General features: G+C 47.1%; 1 protein-coding gene and 1 pseudogene across 1 annotated transcript in view; one reads left to right on the forward strand and one right to left on the reverse strand.

Annotated features, from left to right (window-relative positions):
• The first annotated feature begins 262 nt into the window (after nt 1-262).
• Nucleotides 263-11,537, forward strand: LOC146193361 (uncharacterized; annotated as a pseudogene).
• Nucleotides 11,538-20,163: 8,626 nt separating this feature from the next.
• Nucleotides 20,164-27,430, reverse strand: part of LOC146193362 (uncharacterized) — a 105,039-nt gene continuing 97,772 nt past the window's right edge. The window contains exons 10-12 of the mRNA XM_084600525.1: nt 22,932-23,133; nt 21,793-21,826; nt 20,164-20,236 (exon numbers count right to left, since the gene is read on the reverse strand). Coding sequence (XP_084456651.1) covers nt 20,164-20,236; nt 21,793-21,826; nt 22,932-23,133 — 309 coding nt within the window. The remainder of the gene's footprint in view (nt 20,237-21,792; nt 21,827-22,931; nt 23,134-27,430) is intronic.

A 27,430-nucleotide genomic window follows, 5' to 3' on the forward strand; every position in this document is an offset into this window, starting at 1 on the left:
GTTGACAGTCAGTCAATGACGACACGGTGAAACTTTCATGAGAACAAACGACAAAACTGTATTGAACTTTAGATTATATGGGGAGGTTAAACAAGGGAAAAAAACACACGCACGACTTCTTTCTTTCCGTTCCCGAAGCAAAGTGTCCGACCAACTGACCCGCAGGGGAGCCCCTCTCCCTCGGCGCCGAAGGGGGCGCCGCAAACACGCGTCTGCTTTGTGTCAGTTGACGCTTTCTGTCAGTTCACGAAACAGCGAGAACATGATCTGCAGGCAAGTCTCTTTCCCGGCGCCGGGGCGCGGTCCCCCGCATGTCTCGACCTTGAGCTCCCAGGCGCCAGATCACGCGGCACAGCAGCGGAGGGGTCAGTGGGGAAGCATCGTCTTACTCCGGCTCGGCTCCCGCGCCGCGCCACGCACAGGATGCGGCAACACCCCTCGCACACAACACAGGAGAGAGGAATGCACAACTGTAAATCACTTTACACGCTCAAACTTCCATCCCCGAAGAGAAGAAAACACAACAACCTCCCGGGCCCCAGCTGTGGGATCCCTAGGGTAGTACTAAACACACAACTCGAGGGGGTAGAGAAGCTGAACCGGCCGTCGCAGTGTGGTTCCGTTGGGCAGCTTCACGACGCAGGCTCTAATGTGTCCATCTATTCGTAGGTAGGCGCAGGTCCCGTACTCTCGCTGGCTGGCATCGCAGAAGACATGCAACTGTATAACACTCTGCGGTTTAAGCACCGGAGCAACACATAGTGGCACTGTCAGTGAAGAAAGGTCCACTAGCTCTGACACCCAGCTTTCCCACTTCTTGGAAATGCCAGTAGGCAGTGGATCGTCCCAATCAATGTTCCGCTGCCATAATTCTTGAAAGAGTGTCTTGGCTTGTATTGTAAATGGCACTAGCATTCCAAGAGGATCAACTATTCTGGCTATTGTCTGCAGAATATGTCTTTTGCAGCTGTGCTGGCTGTCCAAAATGGTTGAAAGTGACTTTGTGGCCACGGTAATTGTGTCGCTTTCAATATTCCAAATAAGGCCAAGAATCGTCACCGTTTCGTTTGAGCCTTTCTGACTTGCGCTGCGAATAGGTCTTGCAAGCGCTTGGAGCTGGAAGACCACTTTCGCAAACTCATTCCGCAAGCTTGAAGAATATCATTGGCTTGAGAGAAAATCTCCTCCGCCTCCTCTTCCGTGTCAGCTCCAACCAACAGGTCATCGACGTAGAAAGATTCCGCCAGAAGCGCAGCTGTTTTTTGGCTAGAGGCTTCAGCAGCTTCGAAGTGGTGTTGCAGCGTGGCATTAAGTAAGAATGGGCTAGCTTTGGTGCCAAACGGCACACGTTTCATACGCCACTCTTCATTTTCAGGGTCCGGTTCAGCATTTGAAGACAGGCCTTTAAACCAAAGAAAACGTAAAGCGTCCCTGTCTTCCTCTCTGACACTGATTTGTAAAAATGCCTTCTCAATATCTGCTGTCAAAGCGATCTGATACAGTCGAAAACGGATTAGTAGTTTGACCAGATCTGTGAGAAGACAAGGCCCTTTCTCTAGATGTTCATTCAGGGAAGAAGCACCTTGCTCATGTGAGGATGCATCAAACACAATACGCATCTTTGTGGTTGTTGAGTCGCTGCGCATAACTGCGTGGTGAGGCATGTAGTAAACGTGCGAGGTGGGTTCTTCGTCAGTGGTCACCCGTTCGGCGTAGCCCATCTGTATGTAGCTTTGCATAGTAGCCTGGTACTCGGCTCCGAATTCCGGAGCACTCTGAATTCTTTTCCCGGGGCTCTTGAGTCGCCTCTGAGCTTGAGATCGGTTATCTGAAAGGTGTCCGCTGTTCTCCTTCCAGGGAAGGGCGACTTCGTAACGGCCGTTTTGCATAGTGATGTTTCTTTCAAATTGGTGAATGATCGCTTCTGTTTCCTCATCAGGTCCTCCTTTGTGATCTATGATGCCGATGCTTTCCAAGTCCCAGAAGCGTTTTACTAGTTTTTCGGTGGTGTTAAGCGCCGTGCTAATCCTCAGAACACAGATGTTGGATGAAGTGTCAACTGAGGTATGCACTGATACTGGGCCTTGAAACATCCAACCGAAAACTGAGCCTAGGGCAACCAAGTCAGCGTTTTGCTGACAACGTTGAATTTCGCCTGTCATGAACTTCCACAGGTGCTCAGAGCCAATAAGAAGACTGATACCTGGCACCGCTGGCATACCTGGCAACAAAAGTTTGTCAGCTATGTGACGTCCTTTCTGCTCTATAATCTTGACAAACTCATCCTCAACAGGCACTTGAACTAAGTCGTTGCAGATGAAAGGAACTTCAATGGCTTCGATTAGATATTCCTTGTCATCGTACTGGCTGCGGAGACGAACCTCTACAAGACGATATCTTTTAGTTGCAGAGGTGGCTGTCCCGAATGTGTTCAGCTGTAGAGAGGTTTGGCCGCTTTTTTTCAGACCCAGAAATTTTGATATGTCCTCACGAATAAAACTGCTATGACTGCCGCCATCCAAGATGCCTCGAATGTAGCCGCATCGACTTTCGCCAACAGCCCAAAGCCGGCAAGTTTGTAGCAGAATTTCACTAGTCATGGAATTGCGGCTGCTGGCATGCAAGCTGCTGACATCCAAATTTGGAGTGACTTCCCTTTTGTTCGGCTTCCAGTTAGAGTCGCATACCGATACGGCATGCCTGCCACTGCATTTTCCGCATTTCAATCGGCGGCGACAATCTTTCGAACGATGTCCTCGTAAGGTACATCGGAAGCAGCGATTTTCTTTCTTCAGTTTCTCTAATCGATCCTCACGGCCTGTGCCACTGTTGCAATCAGCAGTGCTGTGTGTCAGAGCTCCGCAGAACAGACACTGCTCTTTTACTTGGGAAGTTGCGTGCAGTACCGCAGATGTAGGAGGTAAGGACAATTGCTTCCTTTCACTTCCCTGTCTCATTGGCTTGTCTCTACTGAGGCCAGCTCCAGTCTTTTCTCGACTTTCCACTTCGACAGTCAAGTAGGTAAGAAGTTGTTCAAACTCACCGTCTGTAAGACCCGTGGCAGATGTGGGTTCCTCGCTGCTCGGGGCGTTATTTTCGGTACGAGATGAGCTCGGATGGTTGGCCAGTTGTTTATAATATCCCACGACGATGACGGCCGGTAAAGCTTTCAAAATAATGTCGATCATCATCGTAGAATAAGTGTTCGAGCTCACGTTCAGTCCCCTCAGTCCGCGCACATGGCATTGAACGTGATCGAGTAGCTTTCGTAGCCCTCTCACGTCGTCCGATGAAGTAACCAATGGTAGCGCTCGAAGCTGGGCCAGGTGCTCCCTGATGATATTTCGGGTGTCGCCGAAGCGCTTGGAGAGGATGGCCACAGCGTCTTCATAACACTCTCCCGTCGCCTGTAAACCGGCTATCAATGAGGGCGCAGCTCCGCTTAGTAGGCTTCGCAGATACTGAAACTTCTCGCCCTTTGTGAGCTCCGCATTGTCATGGACGGCTTCTTTAAATTGTACCCAGAATCTGCGCCACTGTTGAAGCTCTCCGTTGAATGCTGTAAGTTGAAGAGTGGGCAGCTTTACTGCACTACGATGTGGAGCTTCACGGCCTATATGTTGGCTCCCCCGCTGTGGTTCTGCTGACTGCGCTGTCAGGAGGTGCGGCGATCTGAGCAGCTCAGCCTCTCTTGCCTTGAGTTGACCAAGCATACCCGCGGCTGCATCTTCATATCGCATGACGGCTTCGAATTCGGAAGCGAAGTCTTCATCAGCTATTCCGTCTTCCAACTCTTTGTTCAATTTCAGAAGCGCATCGTTGTTGGCCGTGAGCCTTTCAATTAGTGAGCACAACGCTCCGATATCTGTCGATGGCAGGGTTGCCTTTGCCTCATTGATGAGTTTGGTATTCTGCTGTCGACACGCCGTTCTCTTTTCCCTTGTCCTCTGCATAATTGCGTCGTCTCGGACCGTGCCGTCACTTACTTTATCCGTCGCAGCCTGCTTGCGAGTTTCCGAAGTTCTCCTAGTCCTGGAGATTGCAGTTCCCTGGTTTCGGCACCATGATGTGAGATGACAGTCAGTCAATGGCGACACGGTGAAACTTTCATGAGAACAAACGACAAAACTGTATTGAACTTTAGATTATATGGGGAGGTTAAACAAGGGAAAAAAGCACACCCACGACTTCTTTCTTTCCGTTCCCGAAGCAAAGTGTCCGACCGACTGACCCGCAGGGGAACCCCTCTCCCTCGGCGCCGAAGGGAGCGCCGCACACACGCGTCTGCTTTGTGTCAGTTCACGCTTTCTGTCAGTTCATGAAACAGCGAGAACATGATGTGCAGGCGAGTCTCTTTCCCGGCGCCGGGGAGCGGTCCCCCGCATGTCTCGACCTTGAGCTCCCAGGCGCCAGATCACGCCGCACAGCAGCGGAGGGGTCGGTGGGGAAGCATCGTCTTACTCCGGCTCGGTTCCCGCGCCGCGCCACGCACAGGATGCGGCAACACCCCTCGCACACAACACAGGAGAGAGGAATGCACAGCTGTAAATCACTTTACACGCTCAAACTTCCATCCCCGAAGAGAAGAAAACACAACATACGGGACTAGTGGTCGCGATTGCCAACTGCTTAATTAGGATTGCGGGCTCCGTTGGACGCAAGAGCTAGAGCATGATAACTAAGCAGACCGCCATAGCGATAGAACTCGTTTTCATGGATAACACGAACACACTCTAAAAACACTACGCCAGTCCTACATATATAATTCCAGATTCAAAACATGCTTGCCATACTTTTGCGAAGAATGTGTTATCTTTGCAGGCTGCGCGCAGGCTATGACCAATATACTACGATGTATTCACCGCCGTTGGATAAATGCGGACCCATGAACAACATTCAGGGCGCTACCGACATTAAGAAGCAGAAGCAGAGAGCGTATGTGCAGCTCTGCACTCTTACATACATATATCAATATATTACCGCGCTTGAAGGAGAGCACTGCCAGCACCGCATTCAAACTCACCAAGGATTAGTGTCAATTTTTACACTCAAACGTATAAAAATTATTCCCAACGCGCTACCCGGAGAAATGACCCAGGTGCAAAAAACACCGACCGTACATTGTAATTCCGTTTTGGCCTGCATAAACCACCTGGCGGTGTTCCACTCATAACATGCCCCTGTTAGGATGATGACGGGAAAAAAAAACAGCGCTTGTCCGTTATTCTCTTCCCCTGTTTCTCAAATCGCTGCGCTGTTTTTTTTGTTGTTGTTTTTTTAGGCTAACGCCGGTTGATCAAGCGGGAAGAGAGGGTAGCAGTGGCCAACGGGACTATTCATTCAGGATCCTTACATTTATTCCCGAGACCTCTCTGACGAGCACCAGCACGCAAGACTAGCGACAGCTGCTCTGGTGGGCCTGCAGGATCGCGGCGCCCCACGGAGGCTATGAGTGACGATGCCATTCGGGATAATAAAGAAAAATGCCATAAACGTTTCTCCTCCTCCTTTCCGTTATTGCTAATGAGAGAATATTCTTTATGATGTGCTGGTTGACGGAGTGCATCTTAGGCAGTGAATAGTACCAAAGAAACATCCGGTGTTGTTCTGAAAAAAAGACTGAAAAATCAAGTGGGGCCTAAAGGAACGTCTAGCGACCGGTTGGTTACCATCGCGCCGACATGAGGGGACGCCAATGCTAGTAGCGTGTCTGGCATTATTCGTGTGAATTTTGCACCTTAGATGCCGACGATTTATTACGTCGAATTAATGTTTTCTGGGTCGTGTGTACTTGCATCTCAAACTGTCCCCACTCCAGCCTGGATAAAGGAATTTTTCGAGTGCGCAAATAAAATCAGCGGATGCCGTTCGTCACTGCTTTGCAACCTTCATGCTTCATATTTCGTAACTATCCTGATGCAGAACACTGATCACACTGTGGTGTCCTGATAGATACTCAGAGCGAGAAAACATTTGTTCCGGCCCAGATTTTCTACAAGTTTTACAAATATATCTTCCACACGTTTGTTAGCAATGCCAGTGTCACGGCCGACGTTTCCTTGAACATAAAAGCTTTTATAGTTCATATTCTGAGCAAACAAGCTAAGATGAATCCCATTGAGAAACGACGGCTGGCATTTAGCATAACTTGAAGAGATCCGAAACATTTAAAAACTTCGCTTTTGAGCTGTATCCACCAGAATAAACTGATCTTAAACTTTACACTGTGCAAGTAACGTGCTCTACTGAGTTAAATTCGTAGCCAAGCTAACTCTCATCGTTTGCTAGCCCCCAAATCCTGAAATTCTAGGATCTGAAGTTTAGGATCACATCATATGTGGTCCCTTTTTCAAAGTAGCAATCGCACCGGGCGCCCTGTGACGTGCCTGCTGGGGGTAATGCGAAATGCACTGGCCCTGTTGTGATCACTGACGTTAACATGACAACGTGCACGAATTTTGATGTGCGGTGTGAATTCAAAGGGGAGGGCTCCGTAAAGCAGCTTTCGGCTTAAAGGTCCCCAGAAAGGGGTCACCAAGAAGGGTAAACAACGCCATAACACTGATAGTTATTGAACCACCTATCATTCTCCCGCAAAAATTTTCGATCTAGCTTCTGCAACACCAGAGATATCGGCGATTAAAAATGACCCTTCCAATTTTCCCTCTCAACTCGTACGCCGAAGGGAGCCATAAAAAAACAAAGAATACAAGCAAGTTCAACGCTCCGCCCAGACATACGTCACTTCGACGAACTTCCGGTTGCCGCGCGCTCGCTCGCTGGCGTACTCCGCCAACCCGTCCTCGCTTGCACACGCCTGAGGAGTTCGCCAGTTCGCGCAGCTACGGTTAGTGTAACCGCGAACCCGTGGTTATCCTATGTTACACGGCGGACCAAACCATGGTTGCACCACTAACCGCGGTTACCGCAAACCGAGCTTGACGACCTCGGTTTGCGTCGTTAACCGAGGTTATGACGGCGTCTGTTGACGGCAGCTGCTCGTCGGCGCCCGAGTGCGCGAAACGTACGAGCGGGTCTGCTTCACAAAGTTATTCATTTGCCCACTGTATCACGTTCGCTGTATAGATTATGCTGCCGACCGACGTCTTCGATTACGGCCGACAGCGCAGCGACTGCGTACTGAAGCCTTGTCGTGCCTACAGTATCGTTTGAACGGCTTGTTGCTGAGCAGAACGCCAAAAAATACGCGGCCTTAGCTATGAAAGTACACGAGTTTGCAACGCTTGCAGCACGGGATGCCGCGAGCAGGCTGAGGTACGTTACACAATTACCGCGGGGGTGGAACGTGCGAGCGCGGCGAACGCCGGCGCCGTGCGTGACCGTCCCTAGTCGTCGCTAGGCCTATTGTTTCGCTTCGAAGCCGCGGCGGTCGACGCTTTGGAACATGATCAACGCTGTCGTAAATCGTCTACTTATGAAACTGCCTTATAGTGATTCCTATCCTGCCATAGTAAAATAATTATAGGATTAACTCTGCCGACGCATTAATCGCAGAGCTAGTACGAGCAGATCGGATCAGCCGAAATGCACCAGCGGCAGCTGGCTTGAGCAGAACCTAGCTTGTATCACGGTTATCGCTCTTACCAGCAATTTACTGCTGGTCAGCGATCCTCACGAGGGCTTCATACTTGATATTCGGCTCAGTATTCCAGACGCCAACAAATTTTAGCACGCTTTATTTCGGACATCGGTGCTAACGATCCGCCGTGTCGTTCGAGAACGGTATGCGAGAGGAGGGGCCACAGCGGCCAACGTTTTTAGATCCCTTTCAGTTTGAAAGCTGCGGCGCGGGGAGTGTCGCCTTTCCGTTTCCTGCCGCGCGGTGGCGCTCGCCACGCTGTTAGCCCTAAAACGTTGGTTGGCCCGACTGGCGCGGCCCTTTGTACCTGCGCTCGAAGTGGTTTTGCACGTGTGCGGGTTTGTGGTGTGTGGTGCCGTGATTATTGCCGCTTGCTTATGTCTACGAAGTGAGTAGCGAACAAGCCACGTTGCTTCGTGCCCGGCTGCAAAAGCGGTTATGACTCCCAGACACCTGCTACCGGGAAAAGACATTTTTTTCGGCCGCCCAGTTACCCTATACGTCTCCTAGAATGGCAGCGCATGATTCCCCGACTGGACAGACAGCTTTCGAGCTCTTGCGTTGTATGTGATGTACACTTCCACGACGAGGATGTACTAAAACATTTTGTGCACCAGATTAATGGTGACACTGTCGTCATTCCGCGCGACAAGTGGGCATTGAAAGATGACGCTGTGCCGCGCTTGTTCCCCAATTGGCCGAAATACCTGTCAAAAACGACGCGCAAACGCAAGGTGCCAGCTGTGCGTACTGCCCCCCAGGTTAAGCGGAGTAAAAAGATTGACGGCGACCGAAGGAATGCGCCGATAGGCCTTCACGACGAGGATTGCAATCCTCCTCCTGCAGAGACTTCGGCGCTGTACAACGAACTTCTGAGCATGGCAAAAGCAAGCCAAAAGATTGAAGGTTGGTCCGCTGATGCTCTTGAAACTTTTATTGTCATCTACAAGCTAAAACTCGAAGATGCTATTCTCAGAATAGAAAAGGCAGCTGTAGTCACCAGCTGCCTTAATTTTTCACTCAGTGCATGTGGTCGACCTGTGCCATCCGCAGCGTACGCCAACAGTGAACTCAGGAGCATAGATTCCCTCGAAGACGTGCAGAGTTTTCTTCGTTACGTGGAAAGATTAAAATTGTGTGAGGGCTGCCCTGCCAAGTTGTATCCCCATGTGTTGTCATCGTCTGTAGCTACTCAGGATGGCGATACCTGGCGACGGAAGACATGCACAACTTTGGGCTTGGGCGCAACTTGCGCTGAATGCAAGACACTTGGAAAGCTTTTTATGCTGCGCGCGAAGAAAACGGGCAGAAAACCTAAACCGAAGAGCATTCAAGTGAAATCTCTGAGGCGGTCGGCAATTCGTGCCACTTTGAGAAGGGAAAAGGCAAAACAGGAGGTTCTTGCCATGAAAAAGGAACTGCGTTCACTGAGTGATGCAATAATTGATGAAGTGCTTCACATGCTCCCACAAAAGCAGCAGCTGACATTCAAAACTGCTTTAATGGCTGCGAAAAGGTCAAAGCTTGGTAGGCGCTATGATCAGGAGTGGCTGATGACATGTCTCCTGCTACAGATTTCAAGCTCAAAGACGTACAGTTTGATTTCAGACATGCAACTGTTGCCGCTTCCCACAAAAGCTCGACTGCGTCAAATAATCAGTGGGATACCATGCAAATATGGGTACAATGAAGCAGCGCTTAAATGCATTAAGGACCATTTCCAGTGAAAAAGCCGCCTAAATAGATATGGTGTGCTGCTTGTCGACGAGGTTAAACTGAAGCAGGCTATTTCATTTAACAAGGCCTCATACAAAATGGATGGTTTTGTGGACTACGGGGATGTCTGCACCACAAATGGAGACCAGCTCGCTGACCACGGGCTAGTACTCATGTTCGTGCCGCTTTTTGAAAACTGGGTGCAGCCTATAGCGACGTTTGCTACGAAAGGTGCAGCACCTGGAAAAGTTCTCTCGGAGCTCGTTATCAGCGCTGTTATTGAACTGCATAAAAACAGTGCTTCAGTGTTGGCCGTCATCAGCGACGGAGCTGGCAATAATCGCTCCATGTGGAGTCAGCTTGGAATCTCTGGAAAGTTGGACTCCTCATGCCACTCTGTTGAACATCCCTTGGAGCCTCCACAGCAGATTTATTTCATCTGTGATGTACCTCACATTATTAAGTACATACGAAACCATCTAAAGAAGCATACTTATGGAATGGTAAGTGTGACCTATACAAATTTCATATGTAATATTCTAACTAAACGTCCCTTTTCCTTTCAGGCAGGTGATCACAAAATAAACTTCAATCACTATGTCTCACTTTATGAGGCAGAGAAAGACAAACTTCTCCGAGTTGTGCCCAAGCTGACCAGGGCACATGTCGCTCCTGATAATCTTCGTAAAATGAGCGTGAAACTGGCTACACAGGTACGGTTCATTTGTCAATGAATGAGTGATGTTTATTTCGGTACAAATTGTGACAGAAATATGCCCTTTAACAGTTGTTCAGCAGGTCAACATCAATTGGAATTAGAACATATCGGGAAGCGAAGGTAGCAGGCATGGAAAACTCTGAAGGCACCGAGGCATTCACCAAAGCCCTCAACGATCTCTTCGATGCACTGAATGTTAAATTGCCCTCACGAGGCATTCGACATGGCTCCAAAGATATACTGGTAATGTACTACTCAAGTTACTTTGTATGGAAAGTTTTTGCTATTCAGTTTAGTGCAGCTGCTGTCCCTGCCAAACATTTGATCACATCCTTTTTTGCTGGGATCACTTCTAGGTCATTGAACGGTTTTTGGAGCTCCTTGACACTACTGAGAGGAATGCTGTTGAAAAGGGTTCGAAACTTTTTGCATCACAACTCACCACTGAAGCCCTGCGGGTAACACTGCTGTCAGTACTTGACATCATACGATACCTGTTAGGCCAAGGCGCCCACTATATCTTGACAGCCAAGCTCAATCAAGATCCTTTGGAGGTAAGAGCATAAACACAATTTCGTTTCTTTAATTTTAAAGCAGTGTGGTGTTCAGTAGCACTCATTAGCCCGTTTTATATTTCTCAGCGCCACTTTGGACTTGTACGCTCATTTGGAGGAGATGAATCTCATCCTACAGTTGTGAACTTTACCCAAATATTTCGACTGTTTAGTCTGTACACTCCTATAAAGACAGGTCTGCGTGGAAGTGTGGAGAGTGCACCGAGTGCTGTGCTTGTGGGTGTTCAAGACACACTGAAGAAATGCAGAGAAGCACACCGATGCAAGCAAGCTCACCTGCGTGAACTGATTCAGTCGAGGATGCTCGACTTAACTTCTGAAGTTGACACGCCCGATCACAGTGACAGTGACCACATTTACTCGAAAGCAGAAGTCGATGAAAGCATACTGTACTATTTTTCAGCCTATGTGGTCCACAAATTCTCCAAAACCTCAACTTGCACTTCCTGCATGGAAGATATCAGCTCTCATGTGCCAGTTGTTGGCAAAGACGCATACCTTACAGTGTATAAAAGCTTCAAGCAGGGATGCCTAAAGCATCCCACAAAAAAGGTGCTAGAGTTTACTAATATTGTGAAGAAAGCAGTTTCGGTTTCCTTGAAAGGAGGTCCAGTTTTTGGGGACATTTTTTGGGATGTGCTTGATGAGCTGGAATTCCAAAACCTTGCCCGGCTTGGTTGTGCAGAACATAAGGCCACTTTTACATGTCAGGTTCTGCATTTCGTCATTGTTACACGCATGCACTTCTATGCGAGAGACCAGAATCGCCAGCTGGAAAACAGAGAAAAGGTTGCCATTGCAAATAATAAAGCTCGCCTTCTGTAGCCATTCTCTCTGTGCTTCCAACTCAGTGTGCCTGCATTTAATGCTTGCCTATGCTCACTGAAATTAACATTCTAAAAATTAAAGTGCAAAACGCTGCTCCCGGCTGTGCGATCATTGCAAATAAAAAGCTCGTCTTCTGCAGCTCTTCCCTCCGTGCATCCGGCTAAGTGTGTCTGCATTTAATACTTGTGTCCAGTGAAATTGGCATTGTAAAAAACGTGAAAATGCTGCTCGTATGTGCGGTGCTCTGTTGGTAACAGCGCGGAATTTCGTGAATGCGATCTAGAAACGAAACATCGCTGGTTCTCATTCCTTAATGTGTCGTGCATTCTCCCGAATAGCTATTGATAGCTTTACTCCAACAAATACTAAAATGTCCAGGATAAACATCGCAAATGCGATGCGATAAAGCGCGAGGCAAATAAACGATCTTATTTTTTTTTCTCGAACCGGCATCAGCCTGCTCTTTACCTCACCCAGCCTGAGGGGTACCCTCACGCAAACAGTTTGTTTAACCATGAGACTGAAGTTTTAACGTGACAGCTCCAAAAGCCCATCAAATTTGAGCTCTACGTGTCCGTTCCCAGTTTTATCGCGGATGAGAACCGGCGAAGGCTGCCACAGCCACCAACAGCAGAGTGCGAGCGGTTTCGGGCCGACAGCGACAGCAGCGCCGCGTGGCGAGTGGAAACGGACGGGAGCCGCTTTCTCGGGAGTGACTCGGGGGAGCTTGCAAACTGAAAGGAATCTAAAAACGTTGACAGCGGCGGTGTTTACGGCGGTCGAGGAGGTGCTGCCATCGTGCGGTGCTTGACCGTGCTGTTGACGCCTCGTCGGGCGACACTCCGATACTCCTGAAACCACGTTATATAAATAAGATATTTGTAAATGCAGCTTCGTTCTGCCGATCCCTGCGTCGCTTCGGTTGTTGCACTTAATGGGCAATGGCCACCTAACCGATAAGGGCGGCGAGCTGTAACAGCCCGCACAGAGTTCGAGCAGCGTACGAGCAGACGACTTTCTCAGCTACCGGAAGTGTGTTCGTGACGTCATGGTTGCAGTGACCGCAGCGAATGGCAGCTTCTAGCAAGCCTTGCCAGTCAACCGACCCGTGACGTCACGGGATTAGGAAATAGTTCCATGCGACACCGCCAAGCGACATTTCCTCAGCCCGCGAATTTCAAAAAACGCTGTTTTTAAAAATTAATAATAAATCGCTGGCTTTGTTCCAAGGAGTTATACTTTGCGTTAATGCTCAAAAGGATGTGTTCTACACACTGAACACGTTTATCAGTGGTTTCTTGGGGGCCGTTTCCGTGGACCTTTAAAACTACCATTATTAGACAGTTTTAGTTTCACGTACGTGGAAACTTTACGTACGTGAAGCGCCTACGTGTGACCAGTGCGCATGCGCAGAACGTGAAGAGTCTGCGGGAGTTTTACGGACGTACGTGAGATTCGGATTTTCACGTTGGCGTCTTCACGTTGCTGGCGTACGTAGAGTTGACAACATGGCGACGCCCTGCCCGCCCGCTTCACAGCAATAACAGCTTCGCCGCTGATTCCTCGGCGCGATATCGTGTTCTAAACTGTTGTATTCGCTTTAAGCTTACCCAATCTTACCCTCGCGTAAAGTTTCAAGTGACAAATAGCCTTTTGTTTTAAGATAGAAGGACGACTTTTCAGCTGTTAAGCCTGACGCAGAAGCGTTTGTCGTCGTCATAGCAACGATCTCGCGAGGCCACGCTATAGTGTTCTAGAATTGAGAAGTGTGCCGTCTGCCGCCGGCGAGCTGGTCGTTTCAGCGATGACAGGAGAGAGGGCGCTGTGTGCAGGAGGAGCGCAGTGAGCGCGGAGCAGACAGCTGGGTGAACCGCCTTCGTCACCGCTAGTTTAATCGGACTCCGAAGGCGCGTAGCAATAAATTGTGTAGCTTTAGCTCCCACACGGTTGTCTAGATGTATTAAAACGGTTATTTTCATGAACAAAACAACTAGTTCCCTATAAAATAAGCGGCCGTCGTCAGGGAACAGCAATACACATGCAGGCAATGTAAGATACAGATTGCCGACGAACTGACAAGCAACGGCAAGATATATTTACTGAACGTATTGGGTACTTTATTTCTCGAACACTAGCGGGATGTTCAATGACGAATCTTTAACGTATTTCTATGGTCATGTAAATATTTAATATTGGATGCACCGGTTTATGCGGGATACACTGATGTCTTCCATCGACGCTCGCACACACTGAAAACGCAGTGAATGGTGTTTAGGCTAGGCTAGCGTACTTTTTGCGCCACATGTAAATAGAGGTATGCGAAGATTGCTTGAAGACAGAAATTATGCCAGCGCTTACTGATGACTTTATTTGAATGTGGGCGAATACATATGAACTGGCAGTTCTACTCAAAACGAAATGAATGAATGAGAGCACATAGCAATGAACGAAACCACACAATGGACGACGTGGAAAAAAAAAATCGCGACTTAGTGCAAGAATATGGTACAAACGTATAAAACTGTACAGAACTATATGAGAATATTAATGAACTGTACTAGACCGTGAATAAATTAAGCTGCTAAATTTGAAAACACACAAGAGAAAGGCAGAATGATTAAATAAAGTTCTCAAACACGATTACTTGCATCTCCTCAGCTTTAGGTGCTTTACCTGCTCTGCTTTAGAGGTCTGCTCTTGGTTTAGCGACTTGGCATAAAAACGCAATAGCATGAGGACGTAGAACTTCACTATGCATTGTCATTTCTTTGTCATGAGTAGGGCAACCAAGCTTGGAAACCTATGCGCTTTGCAAAAACAACGCAAATTCACGCATGCTATTTGCGTTAATCTTTCTTGAACTAAAAAAAAAAACCTTGAAAGACTCTTCCAGCGTGTGCACGAGCTTTGGAACCTCCGAGGACGGATAAAGAAGACCTCCGTGGTCGAAGTTTGAGATAAATTGATTTTCTTCTTTTTGTGCCGCGCACGATTTGCTTGAAATGAGATAAGCGGAGCAAATACTGCATTTTGACTTCATGAACTTTCTAGCGACATATCCTGCAATATAAGCTATGAGACGGCTAGAACTGTGCCTAGTGACGTATCTGTGGTCATCTGAAGGAAGGGAATTCAAAGTAGCTTCGACCTCCTCGAGCCTTCCCTCGTCAACCAAACGGTCAAGCTCATCAATAGGATTTGAAAGAAGCTGGGTAGGTTTCTCGCTTGTACGGCTAATTCCAAGTAAGGCATTTACAATTTCAGCATTACAATTTCTTTCTTTGGGGGCTTCGCTAAGTTGTAAAATGCCAGGGCATTAACTGTCACTAAAAATTGAGCCGGCGTGGGATGATCGTTGCAGCCATTAAATTGCCTCACGATGCCGAAGAGGTTTTCTAGTTTGTCTTGGCTTAGTCTCGATGTGATAATGTATGTAAAACCGCATTTTGCAGATAAGTAGTCGACGAGGTCGACTGTGGACTGCAAAGTTACCCGAAGGCCTTCCGCTGTGCTGTTGCTTAGGAAACCATGCTTTGAGTCAACCATGCTTTGAGTGTATTTCGAGAAGGGAAGGGTTCGAATAGGGAAGGCAGCAGAAAGAGCGCGCAATGAGCAAGAAGAAAGAACGAAAGGAAGGAAAAGAGCATTCAGTAAAAGAAGGGGGGGGGGGGGGCGAAAGTCATACGAGACGGACGGAACTGTTACTGTGCTCTCTGCAAACATGTGTTTTCCTGCTTGACCAATCATCGCTCTTCGCTCAACAACGCGCCATAGTACAACAGCCAGAGAAGCAACGCGATGCAACAAAATTCACGCAGGAAACGAGCCGCAGAAGCAGACGCCCCAAGCGTTTCCTCTGCGCCGCGCACGCTTGTGATGCGCTCCTACGGCTGACAGCGCCACCTACGCTTTTCATCGCTCCGGCGACCACGTCGCTCCCATTGCGGCGCGCCGAAGACGGCACACTTCCCAATTCTAGAACACTATAGCCACGCCAGACCAGAGTTGAGCGAGAAGTGGCTAGAGTGCCAGATGCAAGCCGGCAGCCAACCAGAGCCAATCCGTTGTAGGGGGAAGGTCGTGAAGTTGTAAGCATGAGTTCTGTTGCCCAGCGAATTCGCTTTTCCAAAAGCGACGATCTGGATATGCTTCGCGACGCGAGAGAATGCAATCCATTCGAAGACTGCATGAGACACGCTGTTCGATGAACGCATATAGGTATGCGTCTTGCTAATTGTTCACTGTAGAGCGACGACGTTAAAAACAGCTATTTCCAATTCGACCGACTCTTGGCTACGGCCGCAGCATGGCTCGGCTCAAGGCAGCTCGACTGAACAAAATTGGTTTGGTTCATCTGTACTAGATGGCGCGGCATAACACGTACCTACAGTTTTTCGAGGCTTGTATGAAAGGTCCATACATTTTGCTTCACCTACACCACGTATGTGAAACTAAAAGTAGTCCTGGCGAAATTCGCGCAGCGCACGTAGACTTCTCACGTTTGCGTACGTAACTCTGTACGTACGTGAAACTAAAACTGTCTATTCTCAGTGGGACTTGAAGCAACATCATCAACAGCAGTCGCCCTTCATTTCCCAATTCCTTAAACCTTTAGACTGGTTTCCACGTTTCGTGCACAAATTTCCACATTTTTGAAATGACCCACAGCTTTATTCCATTTGCTATGATCCCAGAAATCGACAAAATGACGCGTTCTTACCAAAAGCCCCTGAATAAAGGTAATAAAATGAGTACAATAATAAAGGGCTGCTAAAGCGCCTTGGTGCATCCTGGAAAAGAGGTGCATGCCTGCAATAGCTTGCAGGGCTAGTGCCACGTTTTAGAAATTTCAAATTTAGTTATACGAGAGCGTGCATTTTATTGTATGCGGTCATGGGTCAAGCTTCATCAATAAATGTAGACAGGCCTTGGCATCTGGGAGAAAATTATTTAGGATCAGTGGGGACGAATTGCGAAAGCTATACGATTTGGTAACTCAGCATTGAATCTTAGATTCGGCAAATGAAATTATGAGCTTTTTATTATTCGTGTGTGTCTTCTGCGTACGTTGGTCCGAGTACCCTATTAGCCCCGAGAGCGAACACTGGTGCCGCTGCGATCGCCGCAGTCTGACGTCACGGCAAGGACTCCGCCAGCCGGGCTGCTGCTCCTCCCGGCCGATGCCGGCTCTTTTCGTTCGTTTTCGCTCGCGAATAATCTTGATGGTGACTTATTGTTCAGTGCGCAGTGAAAATCACAGAAAAAAGCCGGTGTAAGCTTCCACTTTACCCAAAGTTGTTCAAAATGAAGGAGGTTTGATTGATAAAGTTAAGAATGGGGAAGCAACCGTCGGCATTGCCACTAGTGTGCAGTAAGCACTTCAAAAAGGAAGACTGTGTAGCCGGTGTACAAGATACTAGGTGAGCCGCACGTGTAGCGACGCTTTTACGGGCTGTTTGTCAACTAGTCCTTTTTTTATTATTATTAGTGTACAAGAACAAAACTATTGCCAGACGCTGTTCCATCCGTCAACATTCCCGTGCGTCCTAGCGATGCAAGTCGATCGCTCCCGGGATCGACAAAGCGGCGGCGTAAGTAAATCAGCCATTGCTCAAACTTTCGTTTCCTCGATCTTTGTGTCAGTGAGTGCTCAGACATTTTGCTCAGTAGCGGAATATCCAAGCTGAATCAACTGTGACCCTGCTTAAGTTTTTGTTTAAAATGTGTCTCACGGCAGTGGTGTTCTCGTGTTCATTCATGCCGCGAAATTTGACACAGTCCACACAGCTGTGCTGGTCTTTTTGTTTGAATGCTGATATTTTCCAAATTTTCCAAGACATGGGGCGCAGATTCAATGCAACGCGTCCCTAAAAACAGCACTTCAGTAACGGTTGTGATAGGGAATGTTTTTTTTTTTTTTTCCGGGCTCCGTGAAGCCCTGCCTTAGCTACGTCTCAGACTTGTGTGCTATGCAACAAGCGTGGCTTTAAAGTGCATGTGATGTGCAGCTGCTCTGCGCTTTTCTGAGGTAATGCCCAAACTTCGTTAAGGCCTTGTTTCAGTGTTTTTTGAGGTTGTAGCCTGAATCTCTCTATCTGATTCCAGGTGAAAGAGGCGTTCCCGCAAAGTCGTACCAGTTCTGCGCACACGCAGAGGCTTTGACAACACGCAAGAATGGGGACAGTAGTGAAAATTCGAGCGCCGTTCCCATGAACGATGCTGCACAACTAGAAGAGGAGGTGAAAGTTATAGATTGAGACGGTATGTCTACCTATGGATACGCTATGCGGCCACTATTCCTTTGTGATGATTCACATTGACATGAATGATTTTTATCAAGCATTCAGGAAAAAGAAAAACATTTATATATCCCGCATTGTCTTTAGTTCTGACCATGAAACTGAAATACATGAGTAGCTAGAATCGTGATAAATTATCGGCTTTTGCTTCCTCAGCACTACTGTTGATCAAATCAAACAATTAATTCCTTAAACAATCTCTATATTACTGCAGTAAATTCGAGTGGAGAGATTGTTACAACATAAAATTAAGTAATAAAACCACAAGTAATCCGTAGATGCACGAGGAAGTTTCTTTTATCTAGCCACGCCACCAAATGTACATGAAAATACTGCATTTCAACCTTATCACTCTAAGCATAATGCTACCCTAAGAACAGAGAAGGACTGGCCTGTTTAAACAAGACCCATTTTTCATCCTCTTCACATATGAATGAGCTGTTTGTAGTATTTAACAAAACGAAAACGTTTTCAATGCGTGACGGAAATTTAGTGATATCTCTGTATCTGTAAAGAGTGGTTTAGATGGCATAATAATTCTGTGTTTTTTTGCTTTTTTTTTCTCAAGGACCAACACACAGCGCTAACCAACTCACAGGAAGTCCTGAAGGTATGTAATAGTTTTATACACTGTTTGCCTGTTTCGCCTGCAGCTGTTTTTTTTTTGTTTTTTGTTTTTTTTACAGAGTTTGCGCTTTTCTCTTTTCAGGAGTTACCGTGAAGGTTCAGAAGCTTTTCAAGGACGCTGGGATTCAGCTCAGCGCGAATGACATCTTCAAGCAAAAACCGCTAATGACGGTTGCAAAAATCATTGATGAAAGTGGTTTCTCTGCTTCACTAAGGCAGCGACTTGTTTTGCACGCTTTTTCCACATAGGAATTTATGCTGCTCAGTGAAAGGGAGACTGGAAAGAAATTTGCAAATTAGCAGTGCCCCCAAGACATCCCATGCGCGCACGGCTGCGGCGCAATAGGCAGAGGCGAACGGAATGACGGAAATGTTTACGACGACACGGTTAATAGGCCATCAAAATGCACGTTGCTCTTGGCAAATCATGCGTAATTGCTTCTCAAAAATGCTCGACAAGTAAGATGATTCTAATAAAGTTTTAATCAGTAGCCTCTTTTAAACAAATATCCGTGCACAAATTTCACAGCGCGCAGCCCATTAGGCGCGCTCTAAGCAACGTCCACAGCAAAACGGTACAAATTTATCGCGTCGCAGGCATATAGACCTATCTTCATCGTTGTATTACATTCGTAATACAATCATGAAGATAGTGACTCCACGCACATTATCAGTTTCAAGGGACGACGCACGAAAGGGTCCTGCCGCGACGACGGCACCAGCTGCGCCCGTCGCGGCGAGCGCTCGGCCAGTCGCGAGACTTGGCTCACCACGACGAGCCCATGTTTCGTGTTTTGAAAGCAAGAGGAATCATTATTAAATACTTTCTTTTCCTGACACTCGACCGGTGCTGTCTGCGTTGTTCATAATGCTGTTGTTATGAGAACAACCGAGGCCGCAGACTCGAAGCTACGCGGCAACCCGGAGAAGCCAGAGCGATCGGCGCAGGCAGTCCTTGTCGTGACGTCCCGTCGGGCTGACCGCCAGAGGGCGCCACTCAAACTTCTCGGGGCTAATACAGCCCAGTTCCACTATTTCTCATCGTGTCGTCCGTCTGTCGTCTTCAAGTCTGCTTTCTAAATAAGCGAAATAATTTTCCACCCCGCTCTACGATATGAAGATAAACAATTCAATTTTTGCTACTGTCATAAGGGGGGCCAATACGAACGTCACTCACTATGACGAACGTGCAATACTGCTCCTATGTTGCATAGTAACGCTGGGCATTTAAATTGACAGGGTTAAAGGCCCCATTCCTCGAAAATTTGGCTTGGCGTTGAGAACTAAAAATCAAGAGCGTGGAGCTATCAGCTAACATGGCCGCTCACTGATTATACGTAGGGTTGCCTGACGTTATGTTCGTCAAGAGCTGCCAACTCGGGCCTCCCCTTTCGTATCGAAGGGCAGTGTCAGAATTAGCCTGCAAAGACACTTGCATATATGTTACCCTCAGGCCACGCAGGGACGCTCATTCGGTTTGGTTAAAGCGGGTTTTTATAGGTGGGCTGGTAGCTCTATACGCTATCGCGTGATGCTCTTCTAGGCGGAGCTTATGTATCCCTCGTAATGTTCTCTTTTCTGTGCACTTCACGGCACGGCCCAAATGAAAGTTTCACAATGGCTCCCTAAGCGACAGGTCCGCACTTGGACAGCCATGACACACGCATTTTTATAACGACTGAAGGTATTCGAATTTTATATACGTACAGATTGAATTGCGTACAAGAAAGGTAAAACAATCAACGAAACAAAGATACGAAGAAATAAATAAATACAAGAATGAATTAAAATGAACGTCGGCTAGGAGCCACGACGAGCCAGGAAGGCAAATTCTGGAGCGCTGTCTGGCGTGCGGCTCATCCATTTCGGTCCACTGCAAGAAAAATATAAACACATAAAACTTGAGTCATTGGCCAGTTTCATTATGTTCATAGTGTTGTATTTGTTGTCGCCAACGTTGTGTATTTAAAAGCAACTACGAACACGTGACGCTGTGTTGAGAATAAAAGCAACAAAACTAAAAAGCAACTTCTTCGCTTCTCGCCTCACCACCACTTCCCCCTCACCTCCCCTTTCTCCCTGTTTTCCAGCGTACACACTTGTCCGTCCGCTCTTGTTCTGAGTTCGGCCTTGCTCCCTCCACAGTCAAGCTCGCGTAGGAGTCAAAAGACGCGACAACCAAGGGGTGTCTGTGTGTGTGTGGGTGGGGGGGGGGGGGGGAGATAAACACATAAAAGTTGAGTCATTGGCCAGTTTCACTATGTTCATAGTGTTGTATTTGTTGTCGCCAACGTTGTGTATATATGTGGTGGGTTCCATCAAAAGTAAAAGCAAGGCGGCTTCACCAAAACTAAAGAAAATATTTTAGGAGAAAAAAAATTAATACGAAAAGATGCAAACGGTGACACTGCACGTGGTTCTTGCATGTCATTGCACTATCTTTCTTGCGTGCAAACTTTGTACGTTGGGAGTTACAGTTGGGGATAGAGAAACAAATAATCACGAAGTTTGGTAAATGCTTGTGAAAATAATAGTGGAAGGCGAGAAGCTGAAACGTCTGGTTTCTCCTTTCACATGGAAGGCTGAGATGGGACTCGATACTTCTGGGCGAGGAGTAAGCGCCATACTGTATTCAAGAACGCACGACTTCTACTCCAAGCTGCCGTTAGTGCCTGGTTTTCGTTTCAGGAACCAATCTCTAGTTGAATCAATCCTTGAGTGGACGATAAAACTTTGATCGGGAATCTGGAGTAGGCAACGGCGCTAATTTGGACGCTCCTCGACCGCCACTCCACTTGAAAACGGACGTGGAAACGTTCTCTCGTATGTGGACATCGTCTGTCGGTATACCACACTTTATATAAATGAATATACTGAGGATTCATAAAACAGTCCTTTAAACTTTCGGCTGATTGACAACAACCCGGAACTTCTGGCACGTTATCATTTTACGGGGGCGGCAGTGGCTAGCCTCTTGATGTCTCTGCCGCTAACGCCGAGCAAAGATCACACTGGTCGCTCGTCGACACCGGTGGTGCAGTTGATCATCGAATTAAATTTATGTGGAGCAGGCTCACTGCAAGTCATCACCGGATAATCAAACATCGTTTTAGAGACTACCGCGTGATGAGATGCGACGCACTTTTGACGGCTAATGGCGAGCTCAATCCGCTGGTAGCATCCGCGGATTGCCGTGAGCTTTCAGGAAACAGCGCGTTACATACAAGAAGCAGTGAACATTGGAGGCGCGGTTTAGCTGCGCTGACGTATGTGCTTCACGCCAAGCATCAATGGCTTTCTTGCCGCTTTAGGCACGTGCAGTAATTGTGAAAAGTGTAGAGCTGAGTGTGTCTACTTTTGAGCAACTTCGTGTGGCTTGTGATGCATTTGCAATGTTCCGAATCTTTTGATGGTAAAAAGATTTTTTGCCTTCCCTCTCCAATGGGCAGTACCTCCACAAATCCTAAACAAGTGCCAATACACAGCTCAGAAGCACACCCCTTGGGCTCTACTCTTTTGACAAAGGCTGTACGTCTTCATACGTGCGGCGCTGTCGGGGGAGTGCTTTGCTCCGCTCGTTCTACGGAGGAATAGTCGCATTCGACAAAAGGCATGGCTGTGCAAGCACACATTCACAGTCACGTCTCTCAGCTTGCTTGAAAATCGCGAGCGGTATTTGCTTTTCGAGAGTTGAATTTTTTGGCTAGCATTGCGAAGCGCTGCTGAGCAGTACACATTTTTTCACCGCTCATCTCTGAGCCCTCCGAGAGTAAAGGGAGAATACAACAGAAATTTAGACCAAACCAGAATAAGCGCAAGTATAAGCGCTATTTCTCGACACCTATGTCTTGTTCTACATGAACACCACGTCATCGGCAGGGTCAGCTACGAGATATGAAGTCGTTTCCGGCCAGTTTTCACATCTGCCTTCTCATACAGCCCGCAAAACATGTTTGACTAAACTGTAAATGTCAAAGTTGTTTGTAAAGAATGTTTAGAAGACGCGACATGCAAAAATGAGCGTGCTACACACTGAAAAATTCAGTTTTCGGGACAAGTTATGACTTTAATCTCCTCCCTGTGTGCTATTTGGGCTGCTTGGAGCGAAGCAGTATATCTCGTGGGGATTTATTCGAAGGGAACGTCGAGTGGCGTTCATGCAACCGAATCGACCTTGGATTCGAGGAGGGGCTGCTTTCCCCCCTCCACGGAGTGGAGGTGGAGCGTCGAGTCAAGGCATGCTTGTGAATACGGGTGGAAAACGTGGTAGGCACGTCCGTACGACTGGTTAAAGCAGGGATTTATATTTATGTCGGGTCGTCTAATTGAAAAGTGAGCACATATTTGTTATTAAACGTATGAATTATTATGCGTAATATTACTTATTTTGAATGCTTAAGTGAGTATCAAAACTAATACACGCCAATCACGGAAAGGAGCCGAAGACGGGAGGCATGAACGCTATTGCGTCACACCCTCAAATGCGGAGCTTAAGCGGTCGCTCAGTTTTCCCACATGGCTTTGTTGTCGTTACTTGCATTGAAACGTAGTTTGCGCCTATAACTTACTCAGGTAGCATTTCCTCGTGAAGTTTCCCGATGTTCTGTCGCCCCACACATTGAGCACATCTCGGGCGTCGCCGAACCGGTTCAGGAATGCCCAAGCGGCACCTTGATATGGGGGGCAGTTTTTCGCAGCGGAATCGTAGTTCGCATCGTAGACAGCGATGCCGGCCAAGAGGTCGGTGTTGTTTTCCCAGCTGGTGCAAACCTAAAATAGTAAACGGTGGAAAAGCTGTGTTGACAGTACTTCTGTCGTTTCACATTAAAACTGCTAAATATTGCTTACAAAAATGCGCAATAATATTAATAACGCATAAAAAAAAATAAAACACGAAAATATTGCTGTAAGCTGCTTACCAAAATAATCATTCTTGCGTCATATATATGTACTTTTTCTTCAATTTTAGCAAAATGGCTGTGGACACGTAAGAGTGAAATTGCATTAATGCGTAATTCCAACATCAGTAGGCACATCATTCCAACTCCGAGCTTTGGTGATGGTTGAATTTGTGGAATGTGTGCAGGAGTAACCAACATCAAAGAGTACTAACAGATAGCTAATTAAACAAGTGATGCTTCGGGCGCAATATTTTAACAAGACCTTGTTTAATTATATTATCGAGCTTAGATATAGCCAAGCGAAAGTTTTATGCTGCACAGCACGGAACGATACCACACTAAATAGGTTTATTTAGTCATATTAGGCTTAAACAAGGCTAATCAAACGTAATTACGATTAGGGCCGTGTAAACAGTGCTAATGTTTCTTCAGACAGCAAAGTACTGGTTGGTTGGTTGGTTGGTTGGTTGGTTCATAGGAAGGGAAAGGCGCAGTATCTGTCACACTTGCTCTGTGGACACCTGAACCGCGCCGTAAGGGAAGGGAGGAAGGTGGGAGTGAAAGTGGATAGAGAGAAAGGGGGGCCGTAGTGGAGGGCTACGGAGTAATTTCGACCACCTGGGGATCTTTAACGTGCGCTGACATCGCACAGCACACGGACGTGGAATGCGACCTTTCAGACATATCTTTGCAAGGGCTATTGGGCTTAACAAGCCTAACACGCTCTTTAGCCTTATAAAGGCGTAATTAAGTAATTGTGTTGGGATCTGATTTCTTGACCTGTGCATCTAACCTTCAAGTGTGAAGTAGGCCTAAATAGCTTCGACCTTGACCATGGGCATGCTACTCATGGTATGTCCGTGGTTATACAGATGTCAAATTAAAGTATGAAGCTGAAATATAACCATGGTATAACCATGCACAGCATAATTATAAGAAGCTATATAAGCTTGTTTGCTGCCATAATGACATTCGATTTAGCGCCATGGAGCAGCCAAATATATTTTTTCAGGGGTTCTTATAGGCCGCCAGTAAAAAATGAGTCTGCTCGCAGACTATATGTGTAGACACCCAACCCTTGTCTACTGCCCTAGTTAGGCGGACGGAAGCTGGAAATTGGTGAAATCTATCGTGCTATGCTTAAGTGTTTTCGTAATAACATTTACAAGAAAATGTTGTATATGTCGCCAATACTTATTCAAATTTGTACCATGGTGTTGAAATATTTTTAAAGGAGCAGATATATCTACACAAACGCTGCTGGCAGCGATACGTTTTCAAGCTGAAGAAGTACCAGCTGCTGCAGCTGGAGGAGGCTCAAGTTTTAATACACGACACACTGGAGGAGTCCCTGCTAATTTTTCAAGTGAGTTGAATACAAAAAAAAAATAATATTCTTCGAACGTTTCACTTGGCAGTGTCTGAGATTGATTAAAAAAAATGCTCTTTCTGGGAAGACAAGGTTGTTCACAGGAAGTTATCTCCTGGTGCTTGAGGCCACTCTCGCAAACTATAAAAGTAAAATGTATGCTATGTTGTGAGCCGGAGGCTGAATGGCGGCAGCTTTTTAATACTGGAGCTTCCTGCAATATCGCTTCTAAGCCGCACAAATAAACGAAATGCACCGAACACCGCCCTTATGAAATCCTGGTCTGTCCTTATTCCCGGCGCTGTTTTCGATGCAGCAAGGTCATTCTTGCCGTACCACGATCTTACAACACCACCGATGTGCTTCGGGGCACAGTTAGGCTCTGCCTTTAAGGCTGTCATAAGAGAGCGTCAATGGCTCTCGTCTTCGGCTCCTCTGCGGTCCCTCGTTCGTTGATGTACACTTTGATACTAACCCTGTAACTCATCTCTTAATTTGTGTCGCGCGGTCTCACGTTCACTCGATAGAATGCAGCCGTAAGCTACCGCATTATATAAGTGGCCATTCTTCAATAACTGCCGTTTTTGGAGAGCCGAATAAGAGCTAACCTCAATAGCCTGTCGAAAGCGCGTATCTGTCGCCATCCAGTGGGGTCGGATATTCAATCTTCCTGTCTCACGCAGCACCCATTTGGCAGCGCCTGTGACCTTGCTCATTTCAAGAACACTTGTGACGTCATAACTGAATGACCAGTCATTTTCTGGCCATGTCGCCTGTAAGCTATCCCCCACCAGGGACATGGTAGTGATTTATCGTTTCCAGCGCCAGCACCACCGTCGACAACGTCGACGACAAATTTTGTGGATCACGGGTCTTTCCCCCTACTTTGCGCGAAAACTAGGCCTTTTCTGCTGAGCACCGCATCACCTGTAGAACTGAGGCACGGTAGCAGCTGCGCCATCCGCGTGCACTAGTTCTTACGCTTGTTACATTAAAAATACGAATGACTTTAGCAACTAAAGTAGTGAAAGGCGAAAGCCTGAGTCATAGCCTCCTTTATACTCTGTGTCCTCTCAACGAGCCGCGCGAACAATAGAGCGGCGTCGTCGAGTAAAGTTGCGCGGTCCCCTCGCTGAGGGCGCTGCTGACGTAGGGGTCGAGGCGCACGGGTCGCACGGGCACGCATGTCGGCGCGGGGCGGGAGCGCTGTTATTCCTAGCGGGATAACTGTTCCTAAGCATGAGTCGTGCATATTCAGCATATTTACTTATAAGGCCGACGTCCACTAAGCATAACAAGTGAACATGATACTTGTTAGGCAATAACACCAACGCTATATGACACTTTATGTTAGGCAGTTTCAAGAAATTGCGCATGGCTCGAAAAACTGCATGACTGCTACGCTAGCGCCAATGGTAAAAGAAAAATTACAATGCTTGTCTACGCTGCAATAAAACAAAATTTAAGAAGAAAGGCACCAGCATTTATTTACACATTTCAAGAGTACCATGTAGAAGCGGTGTGATGAATGGCTGCCACAAGTAGGGAAAAAAGTTCACGGTGACTGCTGTGACTGATAGCACTTCAGAAGCCAGCTTGATTTGCAGATGATTGGAACAACTGCATCGCAGTATACCATTGAGATCTGTAAGGAGAACAATTTTGTATCAGCTGTACAAACGTTTTTTTTCTTAACTAGAAAAACAAGGAAAGACAACTATACGCGTTGCATCTTTCTGTTTCGAACACTCCAAAATAATCGTCACAATAGGCAAAGCTCGTGTTTTTATTTTTTCACAGAATTGCGCAGTTAGCGAAACAAAAAATACTGCGCTGGAGCACATGTAACATACCACACAGACGAGCTAACCAGGGAGGAAGTTCTCATCGCAGTCCAGAAAATGCACGTGCACATTTAATATTACTATTACCTTACTGACGCGTAATAAACACACTTCTGGTGCTGTCATTGTTTCTCACAGGCCTTAATGCGGTTGAGTGCGAGAAGGGAAACTAATATAGGCTTTGCAAGATTTGGTTTAACTCACTTTAAAGTAGTCACCTACACAATAGGTAAATCTTGTGTTTCTAATTTATCACACATTTTCGTGATTAGCGTATACTGCAAAAAAACCTTCGCAGGAGCACACTAACACACTACGCAGACGAGCTAGGCAGGGAGGCAATTAGCATTGCAATGCGAAAAGCACAGGTGCGCATCTAACATTACTTTCGCAGTATTGACGCTTAATAAACATATTGGTGCTGTCACTATTTTTTACAAGCCTCAAAGCAGCTGAAAACTACGCAGCGATCGCCGGAAGGACAAAGCAAAGCTGGCACTTACCAGGTGGTGCAATGCTGTATTCCTGCAGCACCCGAAGGCAGAGAAAAGTATAAGCATGACCTTGCACACAGCAGAACAGTCCACGAAACAGCGAGACAGCGGCAGCGTGTGGCTATCCGGACCGCTTTGCAACACGGCGCACCCGGCACTCGCCTGGCAAAGGTGACTCTAAGTCGCTGTCGCCCTCTCTGGGCAGTCAGCGGCGTAGCTTGTCAACGGAGGAGGATCGGCGGCGATGGCCGCGGAGCGCGGAGCTGACAGGCACAGAGTGTATAAAGGAGGCTATGCCTGAGTGCTGAATTCTGCTACGCAACTGGCACTAATTAGTAAGTCATAAATAATTAACCAATTAGTCATTAAGCAGGAAATCATTCAATAGTGATATAATGACTTACTTAATCAGCTATTATTTTTAATTAATACATTCATTATTTCATAAGCCGTTAATTA

Source organism: Amblyomma maculatum, chromosome 4 (assembly GCF_055883805.1).
Source record: "Amblyomma maculatum isolate TAMU_Amacu chromosome 4, ASM5588380v1, whole genome shotgun sequence".
Lineage (NCBI taxonomy): Eukaryota > Metazoa > Arthropoda > Arachnida > Ixodida > Ixodidae > Amblyomma > Amblyomma maculatum.